The sequence below is a fragment of the Phasianus colchicus genome, chromosome 2 (genome assembly GCF_987193195.1).
Source record: "Phasianus colchicus chromosome 2, bPhaCol1.hap1.1, whole genome shotgun sequence".
NCBI lineage: Eukaryota > Metazoa > Chordata > Aves > Galliformes > Phasianidae > Phasianus > Phasianus colchicus.
Genome location: NC_143437.1, coordinates 37,829,066 through 37,853,290, shown reverse-complemented (window position 1 = coordinate 37,853,290; position 24,225 = coordinate 37,829,066). Strand labels below are relative to the sequence as shown.

Below are 24,225 nucleotides of genomic sequence, written 5' to 3'. Positions count from 1 at the left end.
TGATATCTTTGCTTATAATAGCTCTAGGATAAAACTAGTGCTGTGCTGAAAGAAGCTACTTACTCTGTTTTCACTTACTTCCAAAGAACTTAAAGCAAATGAAAGTAAATCAGCAGTAATTGCAGAAATATCTACACAGCCTTAGAACATTTAAGGTCAAAATCTGACAAACCATAATTCTACCTACAGTATTAACATACCACAGTATATAAATAAGTTCTCAGCATACTGCAGGGCATTGCTATTTATTTTACATTCTCTGCTGTGCTATTCCTCAGTAGTATTTTACTTCCACTCGTGTACCCCCAGCTTTATAAATAGCACACTGAGCTATCAGAAATCCCGCCTCATCAGGCTAGGTTTGTAGTACTTCAAGATTTGGTATTAGCAAACTTTGATTTTATTTTTTTAATCTAAAATGACAATGGCGTAAACAAACTGAACAAGGTCAGATAAATCCCAAACGCTCGCTGTCTCAGCCCCTCCAACAGCATGAAACCTGCTGCAGCACAACTGACCAGCTACCCTGGTACTAAGCACAGCTCCTACTGGGATCCTGGTACAGCTCTATACAGAGTTAAATCAGTAGTACTTAAATTTACAAAAGACAGGCTAGTTGGCATTCTTATGTGCATTTATTAATTACAAGTAGGTCTTTGACTTTTATATAAAAAGGAAATTTTTATCTTAAACATTTTGGTTTTTGTCAGATCAACATCTATACTATAGAAATTGAATAGTATCAGTCCACTTGTAATTATCAAAAGGGATGTGCAAATATCGTTACACTTCAGATGAAACCCAACAATAAAAGATACCTCAATATTCCATATTGTTGAAGGAACGAACCCCAGTGTACAGTTCTCCATCATCGGTATACGCTATGATGTTGGCTGATATAAGCCCATTATCTTTCCTCACATCTGCAAGGATCTCCACACAGTTCCTTTACTCTCCAGAGTTCTCTCAGTTCCTGTGGGGAGTACTGAGGGGAAGACAGCATGCCACTCTCACACGTCTTCTCACACAGCCAGAGACTATCCTGTTAGAGAGACAGTGATTTCAGTGGTTTTTCTTAGAATGTATTTCCAAGAATCAGGTTTTCTTTGTGTGCCAAATGTATTGCTAACAAGTTTCACCAGTTGGAGTTGTATATCCCTTCTTGAACTGCTAGAGCTGTTTGGAGTACTTGAACGGGGGGTGCTGGTGGTTGTTGGGGTGTGTTTTTGTTCTTTAAATTGATTTTAACATGTGCTTTCTGGATTTTGCTCCAGTAGCAGGTTCAAGTTTTGTAAAGGTAAAAGAGAATGTCTCTCCTGTTTTATTTATTCTAACAACAGTCGTCCTCTATAAGATCAGAGAGTTTCTGTAGACTTACTTGGTATCGCTTGGGTCCTATAGCTGCCATCCAGATGCCCATACTCACATCTTCACCCTGAGACAAAACATGATAAAAGCATTTGCACCAGGAAGGCCTAAAGCCCATACCTACATAAAAAAGACTAACTACAAAAGTTGTGTCTGAGTAGTTTACAAGCATTCCAATAGTCCTCCCACTTTTCTGTGAAAAAGCAGTAAACTGTTTCCACGAGGAAAAAAGTACAAAAAAAAAAAAAAACCCACTAAGATTACCATACCAGAGCTTCTCAGTCCAAAACAGCTGTGATGGGAGCTAAAACATCACTAAGTATAGTAAGCCAAAGCACTACAAAAAGCCAAAGCATTAATCAGGAAAACCCAGCACATACTTGAGCAGCGTTCTTTCCAAGTCAGCAACACTACATGCTGTTCCTCAAACCAGTTTAGATAGAACTGAATCACAATTTGAATACCTGGTAAGTCTTTAATCTTTCAGAGTTGCTTGCCAGCCACTGAACGATGTCTTTGGAGATAACGTAGCCAGACCCACAAGCAAAGGCTGGATAGGCAGGACTCGGGTACTCCAGCTCTTGCCATTTCCCAGTTCGATCAACTGCCCAGTTAAGTCTGAAACTGAAAACCACATTAGACCTGTGAGGCGTTTATACAAAGCTCTCTGTGAAACCTATGAACACAGCTACCCTCTGACCTATTACTAAAAAAAGAGCAATACTAAGAGGACGAAGTAGAAGGTGGCCCAAAATAGTGTCCAGATAGCCTCATTTCTCTAAAGCACAATACCTAATCCAACACAACCCTTGAAAGTGAAGTTTTTGTCTGGTTTTCATCTTGGGTAGTAACAGGAAGTTCTCTGAACAAAAGGAATGTAGCACCAACAGTCAGGTCTCTCTCATGGCTGCAGTACTGCTGTGTTTGGATCCAGGAACATACCAGCATCCTTAAGTGCATTCTCTAACAAACAGCCACATCTGTGTCCAACCCCACCTGGCTACCAGTACCACAGAGTCAGTGCCTCCAGCAGGCATGCAGTTACAGCACCATTACACATCCTATCTTCCTGATCAAACTAATGGCTGCTTAAAAAAAAAACTAAAAAAAAAAAACAAGATATAGTACTGGATTTTATATGCTGTCTACCAAAAACAGCCCTGCTAGACCAAGGTAACTTAGTCACAGTTACAGTAAAAAACATCTCTTGGAAAGGAACACTGGACAGGGGTTTATTTTCTCAACACTGATTTACTGTTGAAGCTTTCTGGGAGTCACCCCCTCCTCTGTGCTCTTTTCTAAACGAAGCTTAACAAAGCGGCTGTTCAACAAAGGCTGCCATCACTCTACCACAAACACATTTTGGCAGTCGCCTCCTCTAGGGGACATTTTATTTACTACTAGACACCTGCAGGAAGCTAGAAGAACTGCCTGCCCACTCTCACTGCACTGGCTCCCGTACCCAGGCAGTGCAGCAGTTTCAAGATGCTGTCACACCACACCGTAGTACTGACCCCATCTGGCTGCTGTGTCAGGCAGTGAGGAATGCCCTCATTTCAGGAAAAGACTGGTAGAACACTTGCCTTGCAAGTCTCTCCTGCACTCTCAGCTAACTGGCATAACTGTGTCAATGAGCAGGTTCTCTCTGCTTTTTGCAAGCAGCTTCAAGAATTGTTGAATTTAGTCATAAGTATAAGCTAACACCTTGTGTGAGCTTCTAAGAACTGTCACCTCAGACACCAGCTCTGTAACAGTGAGGAATTACAGTTGCGTGGCAGATTTGTAATCAGAGTCCACATTCACAGCTGAAGTTGATATGTAAAGCACCCAGCAGACAAAAGACAGCTGACACCACAATCCACTTCAGATCACACAAAACCACAGAATCACCAGTGTTGGAAAAGGCCTCCAAGATCATCCAGTCCAACCGTCCACCTACCACCAGTATTTCCCATTAAACCATGTCCCTAAGTATCATTATGTAAACGTTCCTTGAACACCTCCAGGGACAGTGACTCCACCACCTCCCTGAGCAGCCCATTCCAGTACCAGACCACTCTTTCAGAGAAGAAGTTTTTCCTCACGTCCAACCTCAATCTTCTCTGGTGCAACTTGAGGCCATCACCTCTCATCTTCCACTGAGACAGGGCAGGAGAGGTACAGCCCTCCTATACCCCCTTCAAACTGAGGGGTAAAGGCCTTGCTGCTCATTTGGTACTTCCTATACTGATTTCAGCTTTCATCATCTCATACTTGTCTTACCAGGAGACTGTGACTATTAGAGAATTTACACATGAAGACGTTACCCACATAGAAAAGATTTTGTCCAAATCTTCCCTCCCAGTACACGACTTTTCCTTTTAAGGACTGATTGAAAATTAAAAAAAAAAAGCAAAATCAACAACTCACTTGCCCCACCAAATGTTTGGTCTGTCCAATTTTTTCTGCGCTATCCTGTTAAAAACAGCCTCCAAATCAATGTAACAGTCATCATCCGTCTTCAGCAACAAATCAAAACTTGTTGTTTCAACTGTCCTGTAAAAGAAAAGTGATGAGTTGCTTGGCTGTAGCCCACAGTTATGCAACAAAACACTTCACAAGGGTTTTTGGGGGGAGCAGAAGAGAAAGGAAGAGGTAAGTGAAGGCATTTCCTTCCCTCAACTAAGTTTTAAATGGTTTCCCTCTAGCCTAAGGCTTACTACCTGTCCTATCAAAAGGAGATGGAGCTGCACTCTATAATAATCTTATGGCATGGATCTGCAGAAAAGAATCTTGCAGTTCTGTTCTGTTCTCCAGTACAGATGGAGGATTTACAAATAAATCTGCCTTAAGCAGTACTAGCCTCAGAAGGATATGAATCTCTGGTGATGATGGCCACACAGCTGTTAAAAGTTAGTGGTCTGTACCTCAGGATGAGACAGTCAATTCAAGGGCAGTACAGCTGTAGGAAGTTACACAGAACACCTGAGGAAACAACCTGGTACTTAGGTTTCCTATACAAAGCATGCTTCTAATAGGAAAAAAGCTATTTGAAACTGTCTGAAATATCCATCATCTGTAAAATAGCCAAAGCTTGAGATTCTAGAGATTATTCCTTGGTTTAATCTAACTTTGTTTCCGAGGGTAATTTCAGGCAGAAAGGCATTTTCCTTAAGTTTTACAGTACGAAATCCTGAAGATTTTGCTAACCTTTAAGAAATGATCACTGAGATCTACATCTTTACATCTAATCTCCCTTTTTAGAACTGAAAGCATGCTTCAGTTTTCAGTTACATTCTTAACCACGACATTTACTAAGGAAATGTAGAATCTCGCAGGCAGCTAAAACTGTCAGCTATACTTCTTACTCCATTCAAGATCAATTAACTGAAACAGTTGTCTCAGAATAACACAGATGATAAAATATATTATGAAAATGCTTCCTCTCACTCTTTCTTTCCCACACTATGCAATCCTCCTGTCCTTTCCCTCCATTCAGCGTGGCTGAGAACACAACTGAAGGACAGCGTCCAGTCCAGGGGCTAATCAGTAAGGAGACATGGATATACTGGCTGGAGAGCATCTAGTGCAGGGCCACTAAGAGGATCTGGGACTGGACCAGCTTTCTTATGAGGAAAGGCTGAGAGAGCGGGGGACTGTTCAGCCTGAAAAAAAAAGGAGCTCAGGAGAGCTCTCATCGGGATCTACAGATACCTGAAGGCAGGGTGTAAAGTCAACAGAGCCAGTCTCATTTCAGTTGTATCCGACAACACAACAAGAGGCAATGGGCACAAACTGAAACTCTAAGGTTACAAGCTGGCCAAAAAACATCCTTTAGAAAACTAAAAGTGCATGTCACAAACAGAAGAAATTCAAAGACACAACAATTTTGTCACCTGGACTCTTAGAGCAGAAACGTCTGCTTTGCCAGGCCATGCTCATTTAAGGCACCAAATACTTTATTCATTGCATATACTATGTGCCTCAAAATTGTGAGAGAGAAGGAAATCACATAAGGTACGCATTTTGTGAAAGCTGTCATATAATGTAATATGCTGGATTATCTCACACACTACAAACAACATTCCTAAGAGGAAACACCATTCTTTCAACTTACCATCGGTAGAAGTTCAGTAGTTTAGATGGAACGTTTCTGTAAGTGTCAATAACATCTACAAAAACAATATCATCATAGGTACTGCTTTCTTCCTCCAGTAAAATATCTTCCTTCTCAAGACTTTTTATATGACTTGTAAACCTTTCTGGGCGAGTATGGAGGCTTTTTAAAAGAGCATCACCTTCTGAAAGAAGCAGCAGCCATCATTAAACAAAGATGCATATCCACATAGTATTTTACATATTTCTTTTGGATCATATGCAGCATACAGACAAATCTGGAAAGGTGTTTAATGAGATTACAAAAATCCTACAGTCAATTTTAAAATATATATGAGGTTAAAAGTTGCAGAACAAATCTTCAGTAACAAAAGAATTCAACCTTTTGAAGTTATTCAATGCAAAGAGCTGTTCACTCTTACCAGCAGAGCAGAAAGGCTTTACTCTGTTACTGCTATAGAAACCTCAAAACAAACAAAATATCCTTTGCTAAAGATAACCAAACTGGCATTGTTTTGATGTAGCATAGTTGGCCCCTGCTGAACTTCACCACATACCTGACTGTAGGTAAAAGCTAAAAAGATCTTGCAATACTGAACTTCTTGGTAAGAAGAGACTTTGTGGCACTCAGGAATTTATCCAACATCAGGAGGGATGGGCCTTAGCACATCTCAGTTTATGTTTCTACACAAAAGACAAGATGAAAAGACTGCCCAGCCATATCGCTACATCTAGCTACAAAAAGACAGCAGTAACACTCTGAAAGTCATTACCTGTGTTGGCTATGATGCACAGATGAGAATACATTACAGTACCATGTGGCCAAAATCTTAAGAAATTGAAAAGGGCCCTTATAGAGTCTCTGAATGTTCTGCTGAAATAGGTGTAAAACAGCAGCAGTGAACAAGCAGGCTGCATTAGGTAACTGTTTGTTAGTTATTGATAGCAAACATTAATAATAATAATTCTGAAAGTAGCAGGACGGGAGCACACGTGAACGTTACCCAGGAAAGATCTCCTGAGGACCACATTGCACACAGTGTTTTTAAACTTGGGTGTGGGTTACAGAAAACAAGGGCTGAAGAGACTACTGAAAAATGTTGTTTCTGTTAATAAAAAGACAATGAGATTGAAGTCAATTGGAGCAGCTGACAAGGGGCAAACAAAGAAGCTACGGCAGGATATTGATGCTGGGCATTAAAAAGAAATAATTATTTTAGTAGAGACAATAAGCTGATCAAGTTAACAGAGTGAGCACTAATTTTACCTCAGAAAAGTAACTTAAAGTTCCTGTTTTATCATAACATCAAATGCAATGCTGTCTGAAAACTTACCTTGAATAGTGTAGATGAAACCACCTGCTATCCCTTCCACACCTTCTGTGAGTTCATGTGGCAACAGCCCTTCCCCTGCCTGTTGAGGACACAGTAATAGAAAGGAATAAATTATTTAAACTTGCATTACTGACCTGCTTTCCACTGATTTTAGGACGTGAAATTTCCTGAAAACTAAGAATGAAATGAGTTGAAAACAATTCTGGTTGAGGTGACTGCATAATGAAAGACAAAGATTAAGATTTTGAACTGCAAATTTTTGTGGCATTTTTTAAAGTTTCACTTAAAGCTAGTGCACCCTGAATCCAAAACCGCAGTAACACTGGGCATCTCTTATTTCATCACCTATTGAAATACAATGGGTGAACTTCACTTCTCTCAAAACACAAGAACACGTCCCACGCTAGCACCATTTCTTGTATGCTCCAGTTCTTTTCCTGGGTAAAGCAAACTTCTGCTCTGAGACATCAGAGGCCCAACTGAATTAATGTTTTACAGAGAAATGCAGGAAAGCAAAACGCTAAGTTGTGAGAGTTCTAGGAAAAATGGAAATGTGGTGGAAGAGAAGATAAGCTGACTCACTGTAATGACTCTGAAAACACCCCCTCCATCATTCACCATCACTTTGTGAAGGTTTCTTGAAACAAGGCCCTGTAGATCCTGGCTCTCCCATACAATGGTGCCTTCAAAACTCTGTTAAGAGAGCAGGAAGCGGTTATGCAGGTATTCAAAGACTTCAAAAAATTAAACAGTTTTGTGTGGATTTTTTTTTAATTTTAAAATAGTCCACTTCACAAAATGGACAGCTTGAACACAACATAAATGTTTTACTTATACTTCAAAAAAAGTCTCAGAAAAATACATCTGTGAAACTCAGTAATACAACCATGCTTTTAGGACTAATCATGAATGTGAATTAGGAACATTAAATTTTAACAGAAATCTCTATTGCAAAAGCTTTTGCCTTTTTAACATTAGCAAGATGTATGTTAAAACAGATTTGGAAATAAGTGCTGCTTTTTAGTTATCTGCCATAACCAGAGATCAGAGCCTTGAGCATGACATCAGCAAAACTCAAAGGAAAACAGTGCCATCTTTATACTGGCAAAGCTGTCACAAACCACTGTAGTCACAGAACTCTGGCATGTCATCTTGGCAGGCAGGGAAAGGAGAAGGAAAAATAACTGAATCTTTTCAGAACTGAATATTTTTAACTCTTAATTTATGTCATTCCTTTAAAAATATACTGCATTTAGAAGCACTTCATCTCAACTTGAAACTCATCCCTCCAGCAGTCCAACTGTTACCTATGTTATATAAGACTTCCCAAAGACCCCTAGGAAGAACAAGTGGTATGCTGAACAGCTAAGAGTGGTGGCAATAGTGTATATTCTTTCTTTCTTTCTTTGAAATCATCTCATCTTAATCACAAGATGGTGTGGAGTAGTTGCAGGGATATTACACTCCTGATTGCTAAATGATGAGTGCATTCAGTTTTGTTTCTCCCAGTTTCATAGGAAAAACACTGGTAGGTACGGGTCTCAGAACAGAAACAACATGTTTCAGCTATTTTTGTAGATGCATTTCAGTTTAATTTTACTAGCCTCCCAGCTTTATCCCACTTAAGCTTCCTTGTACATCTTTTCCAGTTACTGACCAACCACTGTGTCCAGCTTACATCCCTGCTCGATTCTTTGCTTTTCTCCAGAAGTAGGTCTTAACATCTGCAACAGTCTCAGAGGTTAATTACAGCTGCATATTTCAGAAGGATCATATCTATTATTTATAATGTCAGCTTTATAATCTAATAACAGAGCTAGTCAGTGTTTACTCAAGCCTGATTTGCATGCTCAGTATCTTTCCCTCACTTCTTCAAATACCTGTCAGTTATCAAATCAAATGGCCACTAAGACATTTCTTAGTACCAGGACCCATAAACATCAATGCACAGTGAAACCCATACACTGAATGTCTGTATTTGCAGCAGATGTCATCTACCATTCTGACTTATTTTCATTTTTAAGTAGGGACTGGGCTTTAATCCCACTTTTACGCCTCATATAAAAGACACAACCACTATTCAGTTGTTTAGTAAGCTTCTAAGTCCTTTCACCATTCAGCAATCAGAAACGTTACAACATTAAAATTCTTACCTTTCAATATTACTGACTTCAAACATGTACTAGGAGTCTTAATCCATTTTTACCAGTGAACCCTAAACGTTCTGAAGCTGCAAACTATCACTACTTTCCAGGTTGAGAGACTTGTAAGCAAATTTTCTAATTACTTTAACCTTCAGCTATTCTTACTCTAAGCTGTTTAATGGAAACTGAAGCCCAAAAATGCTGAAAGCAAAGCATTAGTGGCACACCTGAGACTACATCATCTGTTTTTCCCCATTTAAATTCCAATCTTGTTGTTGCCAGAATGCAGCAGCAATTACAGTGAATACCGAACAGGTGTACTGACATAATGCAGCCCTGCCAAACTCCTTTCCTAATGTTAAACAGCACTGTCCTTTTTGTCTCTCCAGCTACTTCCCATCAGTGGTATGGAATACATATGGCACAGAGCTCCATTTTCATGCAAGCGGCCTTTGGCTTTTTGTCAACATAAATGCATTCCTAGGACTTGGCTGTAGGAACCCCACGTGTAAGTTTTAGTTATCTGCTGGTGGTTCTGCTCTTCTGTGCCTTCAGTCGCTGCAAAGTGGAACCATCAGTTCAGCCTCCAGCAATCTGGCTTGCCAGATGCTTCTTCTATGCTGCGTTTCTCTCCCTTTCCTCCAGATGAGGAGAAAGAGCAGCACTTCAGTTGGAAGATGAATGAAGCTCTTCAGCAGTTTGTACAATCCATTAATTCTTGAAGGTGCAAGGGCAGAGAATAGATATTGTCTCAGAAACCATCTTGTGATAATTAAACCGTTCACTAAATTTACTGCTAAAGAAGTAGGTAGGAACACGTGGGCGTTCTATCTCTTCTGAATCATCTTTTATGCTTCAGCATCTTAACTATCACAGAAGACGACATGCTGTGCATAAACCATATTAATCTACGTTAGAAACATCATGTTATCCTGTAAGCATTCAGCGCATGATATATATCAGATTAAGGATGCCCACACAAAGAAATAAATGAATACTAATATCCTCTTCCTAAATTAAATATTTCCCATCTGCCTTTCACGGAAAATGCAGTCATTTATACCCAAATTACAACTGCCTAGAATTTTAGTGTCTCAGAACAACGACCACGAGGTGTAAGTCTTCCTTGTTATACTAGCAAATTACTCAGGAAGCAACACTAAAAAAAAATGTCTAAAACTTGATTAAGATGACAAACCAATTAATCAGCAGCAGTCCTCTTAAAAGGAGCGGACTTCCAAGTGCAGAGCCACGGAAATAAATCAGGATGAAACTGACCCAAATGTCTTCCCCTCCCTTTCAGTTTCTGACTGCATTCTTTCAGACAACACTTAACTTCTGCCATAAAAAACAACCCAGACCCAAAGACAACTTACGTAAATAGCAGCAAAGACCCAATCATGTAGAAGAATACTTAAATGAAGAAAAACAACGTAAAATGGCAGTTGACATATTTAAAGTGGTACTGCTGGTCCAACAGGAAAAATCCCTGGACCCAGGAGGATCTGTTGAACCGGAATCCTCATTCTGAGTCAACCTGTATTCACTAGCCTTCCACTATAACAATATCAGGTTTTTTTCCTTCCTGTATTCTGTTCCTTCTGTGTTCAATCACGTTCCTTCCCAAGCTGCCACAACTATAGCCCTATACCAAAATCTGTCTTGGACTGCACCTCCCAAAGCCAATAAGAAGAAAACAAACAAACAAACCCTTCAAACCTTGACAGCTTGGCTAATGGTATCTCAGGGCAATTAAGAATGCCAGTGCTGTCATTACTGCCTAGAATAAAGGTCTTTCCCTAATTTCTGAGGGGCACAGCCACAGAACATTGACATGTTTTAAAATACAAGTTTTACCATGTGAAAACCCACAGCCTACTCGGTGCCACATCCTCCAGCTTATATTTTACAAGATGACTCTACCGAAGTCCTTGAAGTTTTCCTGCGTGGTTCAGTAATGAAACAATTTCCTTCCCAATGTTGTTCAGAAACACAACTACTGAAATTTCAGAAGATCTAAGTAAGCACATCTTAATAAGTATTTGGCTACCACTGCCATTGCAACCATAACACACCACTGCTGTGTCCAAGATACTGGAAGCAGAAACATCTTCTCCAACTAATCACATTTTCCTTTTTAACAACTGGTGGTAATCTAGATAGTGAAAAAGAAATTCTGGACCCCAAATATGAACTCCCAGAGGTTTTCACTTGCCCGTTTCTGCCTCAAGCATAGGCCAGTTCTATTAGACAATCACTCTGGCTGACTTAAGAGAACTGAAGACACTTTTGACACCATGCATACCTCTGGCAAAATGAACTGCTCCACTGGCTTGTACCACAGTCTGTTCACTTGCACTCCACAGCTTGGTGGGCTAAAGCGCGCACTGAAGAGAGCTTCCTGTGAACAATAAATGTAGTACAAGTGCTGTGAGATAAGGCAAATCTCGATCATCTCAGTTACAATGGAAACAGACTTACAGATTGTATAAAGATTACTGGAAATTGTCTTCCCAAGACAGCCTATGAGACTCCATGGTATTCAAGCATTGGACTGAGGAGGGGGAAGCAAGCAACAATGAAACAAGAGTGTGAGCTCAACCAGAATCCAGCCAAGGCAGCACATCATCTGGAAGACTCTGTCCCAGATAACAGACTTTCTATCTTCTGTTTAAATAGCTCACTGCTATTTATTGCAACAGAGGATGCTGTCCCCTAAAACTTAATTAGGACTATATTAAATAGGCCACCAAACAGCTCTTAGGTTGTAAAAGAGTGACATAAAGATGCTGCATCACCAGATTTCCAATCTTTAGAAAAAGTCTCCAAGCTTTCTTACTAATTTTTCACCTTCACTGGAAGTAAAAACAGATCAAGTTATTAGGCTGTTAACATTTAGTATTCTACCATTTAGCAAACATAAATCTGATTATATTATACCTTTTTTTGTATTATAAAACCAGCTCTCATTATTCATCCATAAAAGTCATACTTCAGTATATTTTCTGTACTTAATTATTTTCTTAAATTTAAAATTCTTTCTACTGTATTACTGTATATCTTGACATTGGCCCACCAAATTATTAGGAGAGATAAGTGCAATATATTAAGTGCAGTGAACACCACAGGATCACAGCACGGACGAGGTTAGCAGGGAACCTCTGGGTCCACGTGCTCCATTCCCTGCTCCAGACACGCACAGAGCAGGGTGCCTGGGGCCACGTCCAGGTGGCTTTTGGAGATCTCCAGGGAGAGTGGAGCAACCTGCACCAGTGCTCTGTCACCTGCACAGCACAGAAGTGCTTCCTGATTATGCTCAATTATTTTTTTTTTCCCCTCCAGATACTAAATTATGTGTGTGTTATACCCACATCTGAGCTTAGAAGTTAGGGGAATTATCACTGTTTGAATTGCACTGGGGGAAGTTAGTTACCTGTAAAAAGCAGCATTTTCAAAAAAAAAAAAAAAAAAAAAGCCAAAATGCCTTGCCAAAGAATAGACAAGAAAAAATTTCAGACATACAATGACTTTGGGACAAAAATATGCAATGTGTTTTTCTGGGCACGTGTTTTACATATATTTAACAGATTACCTTTTACTCCTTAATACTTATTAATATTTTAGAATCTCAAATGTAACCAGAAGTGTAGCCTGGAATTAGCTATTAGTGTTCATTCAAAAAGCATTGAAATTAACTCATAGCACTTTATGAAATTGTTTTAATTTCCTTTTCTTTTCCTCACCTGTACTGCATATATATAGCTGTGAAATAAGAATTTATGATGCAACTAAAGTAAAATAGAATTCCTGTGCTTGCCATTTAAGTATTGCTCTTCTAAATCACCAACACAGCATGTTGCTTTCTATACGAAATAGGTTTGCAATACAGACAATATGCCTCAGGTCACCTGGAAAAGATAAGTGTAATACTTTACCTCATGTTCTGCTTGGTACAGTTTGACAGTGATGTTCCTCTGGAATCCCACCCCATCAGCTTCATAAAAGACCCCAAGACTGGTGATGACAATGGGGTAAAGCACACGGAAGTTCACACTGACAACTCTGTCCTCAGATAGCACAGAAGGTGTGTCCTCAGGGAGGCTGAATGCTTCAATTTCCTGATTCAAAACTAGATGAAAAAAGAAAGAACAGAGATAATGTGAGAAGATTTTATAGTTCTGGAACTGCATATACACAAAGCACACTGGATACATGCAAAGCATGCTGATTAACTTGCATGGCTGGCAAGTGCACAAGGATAACCAAATGCTAGAGGAGAAGAAAAGACAGCTGACTGCAGACTGCAGTAAGGAGAAACTCCCAGTGATGCAGCAGTCTGCAGGTTACCAGCAACAGTAATTCAGTGCCTATGCATCCACAGAGAAAAACAGTAAATCCACAGGATGAAGATAAAAATGCTACTTGATCATGTGTATGTCTGTGTATTAATATATTAAAATAATTACATCCAAAATGACACATATTTTTGCTTAACTTGGCTGCCTGTTTTAGCATTATGCCCTCCCCCGTGCCCTGAGGCAATGGTTATTCTTGGGACTGGCTAAGCAGAGGTTATTGCTATTCATATCCAAAGGTTACAGAAGTTACTCTGGCTCCATAGCCAGGCAGTCCTTAGATAACTCGTAATTAAAGAGCAAAAATTAAATAGAAAAAAAAAAATGTCAGGAAGAAATTTGTAATTTAAGTTAAAGTATTTTTGTAAGGCAGCATTTCACTATACCCTTGAAAAAATCTATCAGCCAGACTTGCTCGGAACAACAGAAAAGTCTGCTTGGAACTCAATTCACCAACAGAAACGTCTGCCTGACACTCCTTGTCTTGCCTTGCTACTGTCTGCACTCATGTATGGTACTGGACTGCGTCACTGAAGCTTTCTCCAACTTGATTTCACACAGGGATATAGTAAAAAATGTGTAGGGAAAATATATCACATGGGAGAGACCATTCCTTGATACAAGAAGAATGCAAATTCATTAGAATCCAACAGCCTCCCCTTCACACCTTCAAGACCTCTCCTCTCCATGCCTGCACTTGGCACTTACAGGAAGGTTATGTGACTGTCAGAACAGCAAATTCTAGGCGGCGTTCATTTAAGGACTATCCATCTCAGTTAAGCACCTCAAGTTATTAAAAGGTGATTATTTCTAGTTCAGAACACAGAATTTTTAGAAGTTAACTTCTATACCTGGATTACTGATGTTCAGAAGCTTGCAGGAGTAGGGGTCTTCTCTGTCCTCCACTGGCACAGCACAACCATGCGCACCTATTATAAACTTCACAAGGACACTAAAATAATTTGGTTTTATTAACACCAGTTCTTTTCCCTCCTCCCTTCACCTTCAATAAACTTATTTCATTACAGCAGCCCGTCTTCCCCAGGATTAAGATTTAAAACCCCTTAAGATTAACAATGAGGGTTTCTTCATAGATAAACTATGAATCTGTGTGTGGGGGCTCAGCTCCAAACACACACCAGCCTTTTACACAAGGGCACAGGAATACTGGCCACCAGGATTGGGATTGTTGTTTTCAGCCCCAATCCTGACAGTGCAAGTCAGGAGACAATAAGCAGTACAACCAGCAAAGCATCGACTTCACCCAGTCTTTCACTCAGTGGCTAAATATCCTCCTCAGATTCCATCAAAGCTATGAAAGGGCACATTTTCAGATAACCAAAGCAGCTATGCTTCGCTCCGTATTGCACACTGACACCAAATTTGTGAACAGCAAATGACTTTCAGTATAAGGCAGGTACCTAGAGGGGAGGCCTATAAGTTTCACAGTGATTCCAGGAATGAACTGCAGAACTTTCTCAGTAGAAACTGTCTGGTCTGCAGACTGACAGGTCTAAGTGACTGGTCAGGAGGAGTTCTGCTGGTATACTTGTGTCAGTGGGAAATACACCTAAACTTTACCTCAACTTGACAGTTGAAGCTGTAAAAAAACATTTTGTGGTGCTCTCACCAAAGACAATTGTGCTTGCTTTCAAGTATTCTGAGTTACTAAGCACCTCAAGCTGCATACCATACAAAACATATACTGTAACATGAAAAAGGGAAAGTCTGCTACACTACTAATGAACAACAGCAATTAATTGTAAAACTGAACAGCAGTGAGCAGTTGAACAATCAAAAGTTTCTGTATACAGTTGTACAATTAGAATTACCTGTATAAAACAGTTCCAGCCTGGAACAAGCAGTATTTTTATACAGCACTAAGCAGATTTTAAAATGATTGGAACATAAGATGCTCAAAATGAAGGGGGAAAAAAAAAAAAAAGAAAAAATGGAAATCCTTTTTAAAAAAATGATTAAATCAAGAGATTTATGCATAATATTGTTTTCTTCTCACAGCCCCAAAAGTTCAAAACACTAGAGATTACCGTTGGCTCAGTGTTGGGTGTTGTTTCAAGTGCTGGAACCACGTGTTCCTTATAACAGTGCGCAGTTCATGATTGTGGCGAGCTGACAAAACACCTACAACAACATCATAATGTTTCAGCTTCCACTGAGGAAAGAAGGCCAGCGGACCTAGAAATATAAAATAACAACAGCTACATTATACGCACAGTTCTGAGCTGCAAGCAGTAATTAAAATGCACATCAAAAGCAAGAGTACTGGGTACCTGAAACTAAAAACAAGAAGTAAAATTACTGTTGCATTCTTGGTTCAGAAACAGGAAAACATCTTCAGCACACCAAAACCTTCGCTAGCAATCTGTGAAAACACTTCTGGAATGAACAAAGCGTACCTTACCCACAGGATTTCTGATATAAGGTCCTACTGTGTACTCTGCCAGTCTCATGGGAGCTTGAGCCTCCTGCTAGGCACTTTTTTATGCTAAAGCCTGGGCACCTGACATTGCTGGTACAAAGCCTTCACTATTACAATTCACCATGATTCTACCCAGAAGAAGAAATATTTAAACCAAGCCTGTCAGATTCAAAAACATGCCAGTTCTTCCTCTGTTTCTTCTTAAGGCTGCTGGACCCCTCAGCTTCACCACTTCACTCTATCACACCAAGGCCTGTTGCTTCCAGCTGCTCAAAGCTGAGCAGCACCGTGTGCCTTCACACAGGGTCTGACATCCCTGCACAGAGTCTCTGGGCATCACAGCCAACACTTGTAATCCATGTTTTAGCTTGTGCTGGTTTAACTTAGAGATCACAAAACCTAAGAAGCTGTGACTTGGAGCCTGAGAACAGCCAGGGAAGTAGCTCAATCAACATCCAGAGACTTGGAGAAGAATACTTTTTTTGCTCTAGGGTCTGTTCATAATGAATTGCAGCTGACTCTTGAATCCCACAGCCAAATAAAACAGTACTCTACTACTGATTCCTAGGACAGCACAATAGCTGGGCATGTAGACTGTGGTGCTCTCACAGGCAAACCTTTCTCAGTCTATTTCCCACTAAATATTTCTGCAAATAGTGATTTTCAAGGAAGAAGAAGGTTTAAGTTCCATATTATTTAAATGAACTTGTGCTGGCAAGTTTATTGGTAACTTAAACTGAGCATTAACATACTGAGAGAAGTTTACATCAGCTTAGACTCAAAAGGAATTAAACCCAAGCAGTAATCCATTATTTCCATTCTTCAGCATCAGTTTTTCACTACAGTCAACTGCTATATCTCATATAGAAATGGCAGACTGAACGGGTGGCAAGGATCAGGAATATTATTTGTGTGCTGATGGAGCTAAATCCAAACTGGTTGCTCTATAAAACACGCAGAGAAACTTGTGAATGAAACACATCATTCAATCCGAACACAACTTTAGCCTTCCAGTAGGCTGCTAAATACTGACTACCTGGAACCCCTGCAATTCTTCAAAGGCCACTAAATAACCAAGATCTGCCACGACTCCACAACAGAGGTACATGATACAGCCACACGTCTCTAAGACTACAACATTACAACAAATTCCTCTAAGGTCTCATATGTCTTTCTCACACACTCCTGTGATTATTCTCTCAACAGCTTTAGCTGCAAGTCTCCCAGCACAAATCTCACAGGAGGACAAACGTGTTTTCTGAGTGCACATTAGACACTGTTTGTGCAGATTCCGTTTTTAAAATATCACTTTTAATTCAAAGCAGAGTAATTCCATCAAACCAAAATTTAAGAAAAATGAAACTGTGCACAGATGTCTATGGGATGACTTGATTTAGAATACCAAAATTTGGCATCAATCAATTTTAAAAAAAAAGCTACTTGAATCAAAAATACGTTTTTTTACTCAGTTTATATTTTCAAATGAGTGAAGCTTTGTCTTATGAACCATTCATGTGGGAACAGCATTAATATAACAGATGCTTCAGAATCAGTATCCTACTGCACTGAGAACAGGCAGCTCTTTCTCCTGTTTTAGGCAGTCTCCTAGCTTCGTAAGGTAGTGTTACAGCAGCCCATACTCAGAATATCTTCTTGTCCTTGAGGGTATTCTGCTGTACTTTTAAAATCACTGAGAATGGAAAAGAAAGAAGAAAGAAAAAAAAAAAAAAAAAAGAAAAGAAAAGGCCACAGGAAAGCTTAATTTTTCAAAACTTTAATGAATAAGTTCCTTACTTGTTAGCAAAGGTTTCTACTTTCTGCTGAGAAGTAGTAACAACACTTGCTAAGCTTTCAGGAAAACAGATTCAGATGTTTCTCTCTGAATTAGTACTATCAAAAAAGAGCAAGAGCAAAAAAAAGTCAGAAAGGTGGGGAAAAAAAGATGAGGCTATTATTCACTTATACACACAATTTCGACATGTCATGTATATGATCTGATGCAGCATAAGTCACAAGAAAACAATGCTGACCTCCAAGTCGATAGTAACTAAGTATTTATATAAGCAATCAATATTTGACACTGGGGACCAAAGTGAATTATCATATCTTCTATTTTTGTGTATTCTTAGGCCAAAACATGAAGCACTAATAACAACCTTAAAAAATACGTATCTACTATATCACTCTTAACTTGCATTGACTGTGTAAGACAACAAAACCAATTTCCAGTTACAAAACAAAGGGAAAACTGCAAACATGTTGGGTATTTTTGGTGGAAGATGGAGAAGGAAGGTGAGCAGAAGCCTACTGTTAGCTATGCTACTGGTTCTCTGCATGATCCAGTGCAAGTCTCTGCCACCTTGCACTACTTACACTTCCAGTTGCTTCACAGAGAAAGTACTTTACAGGGTCGTGGTTACAGGCCTGCTGACTGTGAAAAACCATACATGAAAAGAAAAGTCAAAAGAACAACAACAGGAAAACTATGTATCACATTCTGTGATAAATCCTAAAAGTGCCACAAACTGAAGGGATGCAGGAGGGAAAGCTTTTTTCAGTTAAAAGGCCATGCTCCCATTAGTTGCCTTGCTTTTGAATTCTTCCTGTCTTAGATCTGCGTGGCAGCTGCATCAAGCAGCCAAGGACTTTTCAGTGAAGTGTAAGCAGCCAAACGTGCAGTGCCTACCCCACACTCTCCCAGCATCAGGCACAAGTTGCTTTCACTGCCCTTCTGCTTAAGCCCATTACCCCACAGCCAAGACTACGAAGATCTGAATGGAGGCAGCCTGTTTCCCAGCCACTGAGATCCATTTTGTTCTACACAGAAATCATAACGACTACTTCTGTCAGCACTAAGAATGACAGAAGCCCAGCCTGCCAGAATCTTGTGCCACACGCCTAATAAGCTCTTTCAGCAGCTTTTCTTAGGCTGGGGTATTGGTAAGGACAGGCTCCCACACAATTCTCTGACGTCTGACCAAACACGTATCTCTATTGGCACAGTGTTCACCTCAGTACGACCTGCCATAAGCAGTCACAGGATGTGAAACCTGGGGAAAACACCAGTCTTTGTGACCTCCACCTGTCTGTCAAACATGACTGAGAGCTACCAACAGATCAAATATAGGGAGAAATGCAGGAGGAGGGGAATAAGTCTGTACAGCACAAAGATGTGCCCGTAGGAGATGAGGCTGAAGACAAAGCAGTGCCTCCTGGTGAGGTGTCTGTGGGAAGAGGTCAGGGCTGCCAGGCGGCCTGCTGGCCCTACTCCAATGTGAACCACCTCAGCTGCAGCCAACAGAAGTATTATTTCTCACACTACAAATATTAACAAGCATCTCTCCTTCCTGTGAGACTGACTCTCAACAAAATGTCAAGCTAAGCTGTTAATTATATTTACAGCCATTACAAGGACATGAAAAGATTGAGAGATCATTTAGCTTGATTTTGTCAATAAACAAAGTAAACGTGATCTTGCTGCACATATCTCTATTGATGAGTCCCCGAGCAACTACTAAATCTGCATGATGTTTTCAGACAAGTTTTACCAGGAGCACAGGCCCCAAAGTGCCCCAGTACCAACACGTTTCATGGAACTGGACAAAGAAGAGACTCGCCTGGAGCTCTTGCCCAGAGAGGCCCAGCACTGCATGCCTCCCTGCACTATCAGGCAGTAATCCTCTGCTGGCTACTGCAGGAGGAAGCGAGCTGTGCAGAATGCTGGGCTGTGCGCCTTCTGCCATCCTGCAGCTACCTGCTTGTGTGGGTCTGTCAACGGACAGAACTAGGTAGGCTGCTCAGAAGTTAAGAACAGTTCTCAACTAATCCACTTCATAAGACTCCAAAGGAATACTCCCCACAAATCCAGGTGTTATCTTTGCCTATTCTTGTGACTTTGGAGATGTATCCCCGCTTTTAAATGCCCTTCTCTTCTGTGCTGCTTTCTGAAAGATCCAAACAAACACGGAGGAAGGAATTAACTGAATATAAAGAAGGTTTGTGTTCACAGAGTGCTGACACACACAGAAAAAGAACAAACCAAAGAGCAAAAGCACCTCTCTTCACACTTCTAATCTTCTTCACTTAAAGTAATCTGCTATAGCTCATCTCCATTACAGGTTTCTGTGCAAGCAGAGCTGCATGACCTCACTGCAGGACCTACTTTAGACCAGAGCTAAAAACCAACAAGATGTGCACACACCCTGGTTGCTGCAGGAGTACGGTACTCCTTAGCACAGACAAGCCTTTAAGCAAGCTTTTAAGCACTTACAGATTCAATGAGGAAAACCTCTGCAGGCAGAAGATTTATTTATTTATTTTACATTAATCTCATTCCTTTAAGGAAATAGAACAGTGGGATCCTACAGCATTGCAAAGCAGCAGTTGCACTACTGGCAGGCTGACAGTGACTGAGCACCATTAACAATACAGCACTCGCACTATTCCAGGCCAAGCCTCTGAAGTGTAGAGGCAAAAGGAACAAAGCAAATCCCTTTTGCGACACCTAAAGTGATGAGCAGCACCTTTACCTGTGGGAAGAGTAATTACCAACCTCTGAGTACAAAAGCCAGCTCCCAGAGAAGGCTGCTTGCTCCCTTGTGGCTGTCCTAGTCAACAGGCGATTTAGAGCAGCTTCCTTCAGCCACAAGCCTGGCTGCCCAGCTATGGAATTACTGGTGGGCATCCTTTGGCTTTTGCTCCAATGCCAAAAAATGCATTAAAATGCATTTCTAATGTTGCTTATCAGGAGTTTGGAATGTATCAGACAGAACAGTTGCAAGACTCAAAAAAAAAAAAAAAAAAAAAAAAAAATCCCAATTCAGTTGACAAATATTGGATTGACGGTTATTTCATGCTCATCAAAAGTAAGGGAGTTGTTTTTGTTTGGCCTGGCCCAACCCTGGAAAACATGTTCTGGTAAGATCTTGTGGACCAAGGCGGGGAACAACAGACATTTTAGGCAGAACCACACAGCTGAAGAGCCAACACCAAGCCTGCCTGCTGCCAGACAGTTTCAATCTCCAAGGCCATCAGACTAATCAGTCTTAACATGCCTACAAAAGATGAAACAACTCTATGATCAAGCAATATACTGCTCCCTGACAGACAGGGTTAACAGATGCCAAGAACATTTCTTCTTAACGTTCTCTCTTTTTGGCAAAATTTCTCCTTACAAAGCAAAGTTTTATTCATAACCACAGAGGATTTTTCTACTTTTTGCTATTTCCATGTCAAAAAGCCAACAGTGGGTTCAGCTCTCCCTGCTCTCTCACCTGACAAGTGCACAGGCCAGTCCATGCAGGACACGGCCCTGATTCTGTAAGGTAAGTCACTGCCAGCCTAACCAACTCTGTATATGGATCCATTAGGACAGTGCTGGAAAAGTACGTGCTGAACCACAGGACAACAGATGGTACACAAGCAGCTTCAAAAAAAATGGTGTTTCTTAATCTGCTCTGTAATATTCACTAGTAAGACTGTCTTTAACAGAACCACAAGGGCCACATTTTAGCTGCCACATACCCTCAGAAACACAACTGGAATTATGTCTGAAAGGGCATTACCATCAGCAAAGTAGTTTGTTACACTGAACTTGTGGGGCATTTGATTAGGTACAGTAAATGAAGGCTCTTTTTTCCTACTCAATTAGAATCATGCCATCAATTAAAACCCACAATTAGCAATGAATCCACATGGAGTGTGAAAAGCAGGTCTGTCTGTTCTTTCTCAGGTTTCTGAGGTCATTTTATAATTAGCTGCTATCTAAGACTTTTACAAAAATTAACCAAAGCTTCCTACCCACGAATTTCCTTCGGATAGAACCTGTTTGTAACCAGTCAGACTTCAGTTAAACCTAAATGCATCTTCTTGCACATCTTGCTCAGAAGCATGAATTACAGTCCCACTCACTGGTGAAGAAAAGGAGCAGAGAGCCAGGATGCTACGTCAGCAGTCAGTGCATTTCATCTCAGGACTGATCCTATTTACTTTTTCCAGTTAATGAGTATGGTGTACAAGAAGTATGCTGGCTTCTGCAGCAGTGAGGTGAAAGTCATCATGAACACAGAGGACAACCACATGCCACAATGGGCCAAAGTGTGCAGGCAGGCTACAGCCTTTCACATGGGCAGTCAGGAAGAAGGTTTTATTAAAGGAGGCTCTTCCAATGAAGGAGAAGCAGGACAAGCAGGACCATAAGCTCCTGGTACAGCCTTTGTAAGGCAATTAGAATCCAAGCAAACAAACAGAGCAGCCCCAACCCTTTGTTAGATAAACAGAGACTATACAGCTGCCATTTAAACATAAATATTAAGAGCTGCTTATTAGAAAGGTTGAGCAGAATGGGTAGTCAGAGATGTCTCTTTCAGCCTTGTGTTCATGAGTCAATTGCATCAAGGTAAATAACTGTTACAACAAGTCATCAGATTTTAACAGAAGTTTCCATTCTGCATCTGTGTGTATGCATGCACAATGGTTACTGAGAGGGGAAAACTTCTCAAAAAGTAGAACTGCTCTTCTATTGCTTTTGGTCTATGCTGGGGCTGTTTTTGCAACTGTTGAGACACTACACAGGAAAATGAAACACCAGGGAATACACAAATAGCATGTTTTTATGTCACAGCTCCTATAGAACATCGTCCCATAGTCTATTCTTATTGTGAGGGCAGAGTCCTCCTTAAAACACAACATGAAAACCAGGCCTGCAGAGAGCACCTATCTCATACTGAGCATTTTTCTACCAATGATGGAAATTCAGCTTTTATGAGAAGTATCAGTTTTCCTTCCGTCTGCAGTGATACATCACTCAATTAACTACAACCAAACAAAATGCATGCTTATTCTCCTACTACCAAAAATAAAATAAAATAAAAATAAAAATAAAAAGCACCATTGAATGCAGTATAGTTTCATGGTAGCAGGCACAAACTCCAACAGAACTGCTAACAGGAAATCCCAGAACAAAGCTTCTTCCCCATCCCAAGCTGAGAAACCTCTGCATTTGCTTTAGAAATCTCAGCAGAAAATGTCACCACAACACACTGGAACAGGCTGCCCAAGGAGGCTGTGGATGCCCCATCCCTGGAGGCATTCAAGGCCAGGCTGGATGTGGCTCTGGGCACTCTGGGCAGCCTGGTGTGGTGGTTGGTGACCCCGTACATAGCAAGGGGGGTGAAAACAGATGTTTATTGTGATCCTTTTCAACCCAGGCCATTCTACGATTATGATTCTATGAGATTTCACACGGCCACCTGTAGCTCCCACGTGCTGAGCTTATAGGGCTGCACCACGGAAGACAAATGACACGGTGATCCCCAGCATCCAGAAGTACCTCAGCCTCAGAGCAACAACTCCTGTGACAACTTAGAGTCACCTCCACGAGGGGATCACAGGCACAGCCACACAGCCTGTGACTCACAGAGCGCCCCAGCTCCCACCCTGCTCGCCCCACACCTGCACCACCCAGCAGTACTGGAGGCCTGCAGACCCGGCAGGGCTGCAGGCAGGACCAGCCCCAAAGCACGGCTCTGTTACCCAATGGGCTGCTGGGTCTCTCAACAGAGCTCGAGGACAAAACGCGCTGTTATCTCCAGATCGTTTCCCAGACACCCTATAAAAAGAACATAACGCTCCCAGACAGCACCTACGGGCGTCTGACAGAAGTTTCTCCCCCAACAGACGCTTATTTCTACCCGCCGTGCAGATCCACGGCCTGAAAACCACAGGTCGCGCGATGAAGAAAGCAACGCAGCCCTCAGGGCTGTGCTTTCGCTCGCGCCGGCTCGCACCCAGCCCCATAAGAAGCTCTTCGCCCCCTCGGCGCCGTTCCAGGCCGCCCCGCAGCACCGCCTGGCGTGCGCTGCCCGTCCCGGAGGAGCGCGCAGCGGGACGCGCTGCCGGGCGGTCGGCACCCAGCGCTGGAAGCAGCCGCGGCCCCGTTTAACGGCCGGCCTCGGCTCCCGGCTCCCGGCTCCCCGCCCCGCTCAGCCCCGGTCCCGCCGCGGGAGCGCCTCCGAGCGGCCCCTGCCCTACCTGCCGGCCGCCTCCCGGGGCCGCCGGGGCAGCCGAGCAGCAGCCAGAGGTGCAGCGCGACCCCGAGCGCACAGGGGCACAGCAGCACCAGCCAGTTTCGCATTGGCCGCCGCCGCAGCCGGCCCCTTCCACTCCGCGCCGGGACTACGGGCCCGCTCGGCGGAACGCGGCTCCTCCTCTCCGCGCCGCCGCTCGGCCGGGCCGGGCCGAGCTCCGCTGCCCCGCGGCCGCCGGGAGCTGCAGTCCTGCCCCGGCCCCGGCGGGCGGCGGCGGCGCGGGCGGCGGCGGCGGCCGCCTACAGTCCCCAGAATGCCGCGGGGCGGCGCGGCCCCGGGAGGTTGGGACCGGCGGGGCGGGGGCGCGGCGGGAGAGCGGCGTCCTCTCCCTCGGGGAGGCGGCGGCGGAGCGGGGCTTCGCCTCGCCTCGTGCGCGAGCGCGGCGGGACGCGGCCGGCGGCA

At 42.1% G+C, this 24,225-nt stretch overlaps 1 protein-coding gene across 3 annotated transcripts; it reads right to left on the bottom strand.

Annotated features, from left to right (window-relative positions):
• Nucleotides 1-616: 616 nt before the first annotated feature.
• Nucleotides 617-23,998, bottom strand: B3GALNT2 (beta-1,3-N-acetylgalactosaminyltransferase 2). Of its 3 annotated transcripts, none has more exons than XM_090135403.1 (12): nucleotides 23,768-23,998; nucleotides 15,345-15,492; nucleotides 14,148-14,248; nucleotides 12,877-13,070; nucleotides 11,247-11,342; nucleotides 7,380-7,490; nucleotides 6,798-6,876; nucleotides 5,465-5,645; nucleotides 3,778-3,903; nucleotides 1,833-1,992; nucleotides 1,379-1,435; nucleotides 617-1,042 (listed from the first exon to the last, which is right to left on the bottom strand). In XM_090135403.1, the coding sequence occupies exons 1-12, from the start codon at nucleotides 23,868-23,870 to the stop codon at nucleotides 908-910; spliced, it is 1,491 nt and encodes a 496-aa protein (XP_089991529.1). In that variant the 5' UTR covers nucleotides 23,871-23,998; the 3' UTR covers nucleotides 617-907. The 3 variants fall into 3 exon arrangements, with proteins under 3 accessions (XP_089991529.1, XP_089991530.1, XP_031447933.2); XM_090135404.1 differs by having other exon boundaries at nucleotides 5,465-5,648; nucleotides 15,345-15,438; XM_031592073.2 differs by having other exon boundaries at nucleotides 5,465-5,648; nucleotides 23,768-23,997.
• Nucleotides 23,999-24,225: the final 227 nt, after the last annotated feature.

Bases quoted from the DNA above. Each gene is read 5' to 3' on its own strand.
- B3GALNT2 (XM_031592073.2), bottom strand. From the start codon at position 23,870: ATGCGAAACTGGCTGGTGCTGCTGTGCCCCTGTGCGCTCGGGGTCGCG. The intron at 14,249-15,344 runs GTAATCTCTAGT...AAATTATTTTAG, and splicing joins CACCCAACACTGAGCCAACG to TGTCCTTGTGAAGTTTATAA. The intron at 13,071-14,147 runs GTATAGAAGTTA...TTTTTCATCTAG, and splicing joins TCTGAACATCAGTAATCCAG to TTTTGAATCAGGAAATTGAA.